Source organism: Dendroctonus ponderosae, unplaced genomic scaffold, assembly GCF_020466585.1.
Source record: "Dendroctonus ponderosae isolate FM_Combo_2020 unplaced genomic scaffold, Dpon_F_20191213v2 Dpon_F_20191213_5, whole genome shotgun sequence".
NCBI classification, from domain to species: domain Eukaryota; kingdom Metazoa; phylum Arthropoda; class Insecta; order Coleoptera; family Curculionidae; genus Dendroctonus; species Dendroctonus ponderosae.
The window spans coordinates 13970571-13978478 of record NW_026018715.1 but is presented as its reverse complement, the minus strand read 5'-3'; the positions used below and the strand labels follow the sequence as shown (position 1 = coordinate 13978478).

The window sequence follows — 7908 nt, the reverse complement described above, 5'->3', positions numbered from 1 at the left end:
ATGTTAATAAATTGTGTAACAATAGTAGGATAATACAGTATATGAAAATTCGCTCTGATAATTCGTCTGTGCAAATTGTCAGTTATGTGACTTTGGCTTAATCTCATTGTTTAAATTAATAAAGGTAATGTTAATTAATAATTTTGGTGTAAATTTAATTTGGGTGTATGTTTCTCTGGTCTACTTCAGATTTTAGCATAGATAACCATGTATGACTTAAATTAAATAAACATGAAGCAACACAATTATTTTGATTTAGTAAAATTAGTGCGCTTTCTTTGATTTTACGTTTTTTTGTGGATTGTTCTTTTGTTAAAATTGTGGAATTATTCCATTGAATTTTATGGCAATTATCAAATGCATGTTGACAAATGTGTGATGCACTATTTATCATGAGCACTATTTATCAATCTGTAATAAAGACGTGAGGAAATTCTGTCTTTTTTCAAGACAAACATATTTGAGGCGAAATACCCAAAAAGAAGTTTGTAAAAAAAGGACTTTAATATTAAACAAAAAAGTCAACAAAACCCATACCTGTAAAACTAGGCAGAAGCAGGTGGCGAAATCCGCAAGCTCTCCTCGATTAGTCTCATGGCAATCAATTCGAAGCCCTGAAGGACCACATCTTGATTAATCCTGGGCTTTTGCAAAGAAGAGATCAGCAATCTAATGGCGCTTTTAAAGTTATCCTGCCCGACAAAAAATCGCAGCTTATCTGAAAGATCAATCAATAAAACTCGTGTTGGTTGGAGAAGCAGCGGCTCCCTACCAGGACTAGAATTCTCAATAGCACCCACATACTCCTCAATGTCCATTGATAGCACCCGGGTGTTGGATTTTTCAGGAATTGTTACCAAACTTTCGGCCAAATGCTCCAAGAAGTCCTTCATGAGAGTGGCTACTTGCTCCTCTAGAGCAGTGCCGAATAAGAGAAGCGCCGCCTTAATAACCGGCTCTTGTATGAGAGACGAACTGGTGTCGACTAACAGTTCGCACACTATATCGAAGATCACTTTGGTGATGGGCAGTTTGCCCTCAAAGTCCTCTAGTTCATCTGAAACCATCAAGCTTGGGATGAATGAGCTCTCAAGCGCTTTAGCGCGCCGCGTACCTTCGAATTGGATGTTTGGTATCAATTTGGGGGACTGCTGGAATATATCGACGGAATCCAACGCATCGTAAGCAGCTTCGATTTCTTTGTCTAAAACGCAATACTCCTTTCGCTCTGATAGGAGCTTCTTCATGCGGATCAGGGTGTCGGTTGGCTTAAAAGAAAGAAGCAATGCAGCTTTTACATCCGGAGTCTCAGTCAATTATTCAACCATTTAAGAACTCTTTTTACCTTTTGGTCAGTGACGAATTTCCACAACTCAACCGTATAGAGGTTTTCAGTGTTGTTGCCTGGTAGAGCCGTTTTGATCGTATTGAATGTGTTGGAAAAAACACCAGACGCTGTTTTGGTGCAGAATTTATAAAAACTAGGCATCACACCATCCACCTCTAATGTTTCAGCGTCTGATGTGCCTTCCGATTCCACTTGCTTACTGTATTCGTCCGGCCTAAAACAAATCGTAGAAAAAATGAACGGTGTAACTTTGCACCAGGATAAAAAGTATCTTTTGCAAGCGAATAGCGCAATTTAAAATTAATTTATTTATAATATTGTGTACCTACATGGGACTAACCGCGGGAGTCGATAAACTGGATTCAGACGATCTTTGCTGCAATAAAGAGCGCAGTTTGGCTATACTGGATGCTAAATCTGCAGCATCTTCGTACTCTGGGTCCGGACTATCGGTTCCAGATGCGTCTTCAGTGGATATCGACGGAATAGGCAGGTTTTCTATTCTAGGATTTGATTCCAAATCAGGCCTTCCAGTCGCTTTTTCCTATAAAATCCAAAAATATTTCAACACAAAATTTAGTAGTAAAGTATGTAGGTGGCGCCTACTGTGATGTTGCCAAAACTACGTGAAAATATACCGTTTGCGGTTAGAATGATAGGCACCCACAACTGACACTTAAAACGTCAACAGCCTCATTTTAACAACAAAAACAGTAACAAGATCTTATATTTAGTTACGTTGTGCAATGGATTTTAAGGAACTGTGCGGTTTATTTAATGCTGTAAAAGACGCGAAAGCAGCGGCAACTAAACGCAAATTAGTGGAGGAGTGTTTTTCTGCGTGGCGTTCGAAACACTCAAAACAATGCATGTTTTCAATATTGCGGCTCATTGTTCCCAAGCTGGACCGAGAGCGGGACTCCTACGGCTTGCAGGAAAAGAAAATATCCAGAATTCTGATAAAAATGCTCGCTCTGCCTAAGAATACCCAACAAATGCTCAGCATTCAAGACGGTTGTTTGCCAGTTGGAGACTATGCTGACATGGTCTACTCGGTTATCCACAGTTATATATCCCAATACAAAACCACGCTAACGGTTCTGGAGCTGAATAAATGCCTAGACGATATAGTGGCCAGAACAAACGAAGCTCAAGTCGAGGAAATAGTAATGAAGCTGTTTAAGAAGTGTTCTGCTGAAGACTCCAAGTAAGTGCAACATTCCACAGGCAAAATGCATTAAAGTAACACTTAGACATGCTTATGGGTCAGATGGATCATCCGCATAATCCTCAAAAGGCTAAAACTGTCTATCGATGAGAACCAGATCCTAAATTGCTACCATAAAGATGGGGCACATTATTACCTATCGGGCAGCAATTTGAGGAAAGTGTGCGAAGTTTTATACGACAAGAACATTAACGTTCACGAACTGGACATTGAAATATTCCAACCATTTCGGCCCATGCTGTCCAAGCGCGTGGATGCAGCAGTTTTCAAGAAGCACTTCACCAACAATAAACCGTTTTATATAGAAAATAAATTTGACGGGGAAAGGTTCCAAGTGCACATGCAAAACGGTGCGTTCAAGTACTTCTCAAGACAGGCTTTTGATTTCACCAGTACATATGGGGCGACATTCGACGACGACAATGGTAATAAAACAATAAACCCTTGCATGGTTGTGGTGATTAATTAGTCTTTTCAGGGCTTCTCACTCCAAAACTTAAAAATCTATTTCAGCCATTCGTTCAGCGAATCATACTAGATGGGGAAATGATGCTCTGGAATCGGTACACGAATAAATATGGCTCCAAAGGTATGGAATTGGACGTAAAAAAGCTGAAAAAAGACGGCAAATATCAGCCCTGTTTCTGCGTTTACGACATCATACTGTTGAACGACCAATTGCTGACCAACAGGCCTTTAAAAGAGAGATTGGCAATGCTGGGACGTGTGTTTAAGAGTCAAGTTCCTGGAACTCTAATCGTGAGTGAACTTTCAAAAGTTGGCACAGCAGAGGAAATTGTGGACGCTTTAAACAACGCAGTGGATAAGGAGGAAGAAGGGATTATAGTCAAAGACCCAACTTCCGTATATAAATACAGCGACAGGAACAGCGGGTGGTTTAAACTAAAGTTGGAGTATTTCCAGGTAAAGCTCCAGGTAGTTGCATTACGCTGATGAATAACCATCTGACCTCTTTAAGGATACCATGCACGACCTGGACGTTGTTGTGATGGGAGGAAAACGCGCTTCTTCCACTTCATCTCAGCTCAACTCGTTTATAGTCGGCGTTCAATCAGGAACCACGAAAACCGGTGGGCCGCTGTTTCTATCTTTCGCCAAAGTCAGCAGCGGGCTCAGCGACGAACAACTGCATGATCTGAATAGCCGATTCAAAACCCACGGAAAACTGTTCGATAGTAATAATCACAGCAGCGCTTTGGTTTTTGGGAGCGAAGTTCCCCATTATTTTATCGAACCGGCCGATTCCGTAGTGTTTGTCATCCGAGCAACCGAATTGACGAGAATCAACAACGCCTCATATAAAACGTCTTACACTCTAAGATTCCCAAGGGTGTTAAAAGTGCGCACCGATAAGCCAATCAATGAATGCCTTGATATGAACCAACTTCTCGAACTGGCCAAACAGAATAAAAGTGTGATTAAGCTGAACAAGCGTTATATTGAGCTGGATGAGATTCTGCAAATCCAAACCAGGAGAAGGAAGAAGCGGAAAATCGAAGTGGTAAAATTCGAAAGCACTAGACAGATCTCCGATCTGCTGGAGGGTTATTTATTTCATGTGTTGAATGGCGACAAGGACCAGCTCGAGGCTCTAGTTAGAAGAGCCGGCGGAAAAGTGCACTATAAAATAGACCATCAGGTTGATATAGTCCTGGTGGCCGATTACAATGCAAAGGCCATGGAAATTTGCAAAAGAAGGAACCATTGCGATGTAATTGACGCTGCGTGGTTGCGCAGGTACAGTTCCCGATTCTCAAATGCTTTTTATGGTTTTTCGTATCCACAGGGTGGTTCAAGAGGGAGATTTGCTGCCATATAAAACACTGGAAATCTACTGCTTGGGCACCAGCATTAAAAACTGCTTAAGCGACGCCACCGACAGATATGGCGACAGTTATACTCAGGAGGCCACTATGGAAACCCTCAAGCATTCAGTCACACTTCTGAGAAATCTCGGGGAACAACCATGCTTCGGGCAGCTGCTAGAAATCCCGCCAGAGAAAACGTTTGCTCCATTTAAAGCGTTTTTTGATACACACAGTGACCTAGAAAACGAAAACTCAGCGGTTATCTACGAATCGCTCGAGGATGAGCTGGAGTTCAAGTACTACTATGGGGAGGTCGAACGGTGCAATCGAATTACTGCAGACACTAACATGGTTATAACAAACGACTGGCAGCGGCTGGATTGTATAAAGGAACATCTTCAGCGAATTCACCGGGAGGACGTAGAGATTAGACATCGGAGTTTTTTATATGAGTGATCAGAAATCAAGCTTACCAATAAAATTTGGCCATCATAGTTTGGTGAGTCGAACTGCAACGGATTGATCCAAACGGTTGAATCGGCACTGTCTGCCGAACTGGTTTTCTCCTTCAAATCGTCGAGCTTTTTCTTGCCTGGTTTAGCGACGCTTTTGACCGCTGAATTACTGTTTGCCGCCAGAGTTTTAGCATTTTCAATATTATCTTGCAGCCCTAATTTTTGCAAACATTAATTTTCCCCTTCCATTGTGGAGAAAAAGCGTCTATACCTGTCAGCCTTAAGCCTTTGCGGAACCCTGCCCTGCCAAAATCCAGAATCCCTTCAACCATACCAGCGGCCTCATCCTAAAATTGTAACAATTGCCATCACCAACCGCGCATCAAGAAGCGTCCAAACAAGTTAAACATGCTTTGGATTATCTAAGGGAAGCAACCACAATGTGTTAGTATGGATTAGCAGACAAGCAAGCGCCAAGAGGAAGAGAAAATTAACGTAACGACTACAAGACAACAAGAACATACCTCTGCAGGCGCATGTAGACGTTGAGTGTTTGACAGAACGGAAGAATGCAGAAGAGTGTTTGGTGGCAAGTAGTGTAAGTAATTGAGGGGATCTATGGGCGGTTTGTCAGTTACCTGGAAATCGCCGATTTTGTGCACGGTGGCCTCTTGGAGGTCCTTGATGTTGTGCAGAGTCCTCTCTGTAACATCGCCTGCAAAAACGAGTTCCAAATCTACCACAACTAAACGGAGTCTGAGCACTCACTCAAAGGCTTAATCGAAGTCTTCAGCCCCTCCATCGAGGTCATCTGCATTACTTCATTGAAGAGATGACTGGCACTAGGCGGCGAATCGTGCTTGGAATCGCCGGGTTTTGCTGCAAAATCAGTGGTTTGCAACTGTTAAGTAACTGACTTTATCGACGGCGGACTTTGATTTAATAACAGTGCATGGTGTTGAATCAAACTCCGCCTCTTAATAGGGAGAACCGAAGACTTGGCTAGTCTGCCTCATCCCATATACGGACTTACCAGAAGGCTCCCAAATGGGTGGCTTGGTCCCGATTTTACCCCCACTATCGGGGGGGATCACCAGCATGTCCAACGGATCCTGGCCCAGTGAAACACATGCTAAATCTCTGGAATCCCGCCATGTTTTAGCGCTGCTTTTGGGTTCGTAGATCTTTACGACGTCGCCTCGTTTACTTGGGGACCGTTCAGTGGGTGTTTGCCCATCCTACAAATTTCTGTTGAATATTGCGCTTTTTTTATTACTACTATCTTACCACAACTGAATTGAGCCCCCGCTGCCTTAAGACGACCAACGGCTTGCTGGGGTTTACCTCAACTGGAGGCCTGGCGTCTTTTTTCAGTTGGGCGGTCGCCTCTTCCACTTCCCGCTGCAGCTCCTCTGCCTTTTTCATCCTGTCTAAATCCACTGGCTGAACTGAAGCAACGCCGCTGGGCTTCACTGGTGGCTTCGCCGTCTCCTCCTGATTATTGTCATCAATCACATCAAAAAATTCTACAATGCAAATTTGGCCATATTTCTCCAACTGGAGCTTTTCCTTCACCTCCCCACAGGCCAGGGAGTTCAAGATTAGGTAGTTGAGTACTTGAGGGCAGGACAACTGAGTCAGCAAGTAGTACATCAACTTCCTAGCCAGAATTGAGACCAAAATGTGGCAGGGAAGCGAGTTCCAGAGCTCGGAGTTGATGAAGGGATGCAACAGACTTATAGTTAGTTGGTGCATGAAATAGTCCAAGGACGGCTGGTTGCTTGAGATGCTGCAAACGTGGGAATATCTGGAAAATTTCAAAAACCCTCATAGCATTGAGGCGAGAAGGCACAGCGCTCAGTCTATACCTGTAGACGTCCTCAATGGCCACTCGATACTTGTCTCTTCGTTTCAAGCCCCTTCGGAACTCCTTGAGGTGTTTCAAAAAGATATTGAGCACCCCATGAAGTAGAGAGTTGCTATTCATCTGCAAAGTCACCTCAGTCACCCTAGTTAATACCTCTTGCAGGAAAACCCTGCTTTCTATTGGGAAATTTTGGTCAGAGCTGATGTTGCAATACCATCTGCTGATAAAAAATCTGTCAATATCCACAGCCAATCGTCTAATGCTGTCCGCATTGGCTGTGATGGCAGCCTGCGTTTCCACAGCCCCATTTTGGGGAGTGGTGGAACCATACCGAAAGTACTTGTTAAACACTGCACTGGAAATTGGCTCTTTGCTTTGCAGCACCTTGTGCAAGCCCACAAAAGTGAAAAACAGCGCAATAAACCACACTAGTAACGCAATAAATGCAAAAGCGAGTCCACTAACTGGTAAAACAGGAATTAGGAGGTTAGCACTTAGGGTTGCGCTGATCAGGGCGAGACTTACGCCTAGTACCATTCCGGGTGAGGAGAGTTTGCCAGAAATCGTCATTTTAAATTCGCTTGGGCAATGGGGTTTGGTTATCTTACATTTTAAACAATGTAGATTGTTTATTGTCAACCGATGATAAAAATAAACAAGTTATTTTGACTTCTGCCTCTTCATCCAATGACAGTGAGGATACAAACGTCAGGTTTGGGCGCGGGATTCAATTGCTCATGAGTAGGAATGATTTCCAACCGAAATTTTGCTCGGTTTTTTCCCGATTTTGGGCCCAGAAAAGTGAACAAATTGGACGAAAATGACGCAGCAAATTAGTGAAATTCTAAGCTCTATAAGGTATTTTTATTGTTGTGCTCAAGGTTTTTTATTATCGTCTCAATGGGGAAGTAAAGTTTGCTGGCAAGTATCCTCGATTTTCCAAATTTTCCAATTACAAAACTAATTCAAATTGCCCAGTTTTTTTATTGAAATTTTCATGTTTCCGTTCAATTTTTATGCAGATATGGTTCGCGAAATTCAGATTTTGTTTGGATTTTGCTGCAATATTCAGACATTTTCAAAGTGCTGATTTTAAGACGCATTGAAAATGATGGCAAAAGTCGGGATTTGGTGAAAAATAAACGAATTTTCAAGCTGAACACGAAGAATACCGTCTACAC

General features: G+C 42.7%; 2 protein-coding genes across 3 annotated transcripts in view; one reads left to right on the top strand and one right to left on the bottom strand.

Moving 5' to 3' along the window:
• LOC109545497 overlaps nt 1–7416 on the bottom strand; it is an 8270-nt gene extending 854 nt beyond the window's left edge. Inside the window, exons 1-12 of one of the 2 annotated variants that reach the window (XM_019916238.2) lie at nt 6729–7416; nt 6148–6667; nt 5894–6098; nt 5629–5739; nt 5385–5575; nt 5132–5207; nt 4879–5075; nt 1678–1892; nt 1346–1562; nt 1115–1268; nt 773–1057; nt 538–718 (exon numbers count right to left, since the gene is read on the bottom strand). In XM_019916238.2, coding sequence (XP_019771797.2) covers nt 546–718; nt 773–1057; nt 1115–1268; nt 1346–1562; nt 1678–1892; nt 4879–5075; nt 5132–5207; nt 5385–5575; nt 5629–5739; nt 5894–6098; nt 6148–6667; nt 6729–7297 — 2913 coding nt within the window. In that variant the 5' untranslated portion in view covers nt 7298–7416 and the 3' untranslated portion in view covers nt 538–545. The remainder of the gene's footprint in view (nt 1–537; nt 719–772; nt 1058–1114; nt 1269–1345; nt 1563–1677; nt 1893–4878; nt 5076–5131; nt 5208–5384; nt 5576–5628; nt 5740–5893; nt 6099–6147; nt 6668–6728) is intronic. The other variant, XM_019916239.2, reaches the window with a different exon arrangement.
• Nucleotides 2023–5079, top strand: LOC109545498 (DNA ligase 4). Its single transcript, XM_019916240.2, has 5 exons — nt 2023–2555; nt 2619–3001; nt 3055–3500; nt 3556–4334; nt 4384–5079. The coding sequence occupies exons 1-5, from the start codon at nt 2095–2097 to the stop codon at nt 4859–4861; spliced, it is 2547 nt and encodes an 848-aa protein (XP_019771799.1). The 5' UTR covers nt 2023–2094; the 3' UTR covers nt 4862–5079.
• Nucleotides 7417–7908: the final 492 nt, after the last annotated feature.

Coding starts and splice junctions, on each gene's coding strand:
- LOC109545498 (XM_019916240.2), top strand. CDS start 2,095: ATGGATTTTAAGGAACTGTGCGGTTTATTTAATGCTGTAAAAGACGCG. Junction 2,556..2,618: donor TGTTCTGCTGAAGACTCCAA/GTAAGTGCAACA, acceptor CTTATGGGTCAG/ATGGATCATCCGCATAATCC. Junction 4,335..4,383: donor GACGCTGCGTGGTTGCGCAG/GTACAGTTCCCG, acceptor TCGTATCCACAG/GGTGGTTCAAGAGGGAGATT.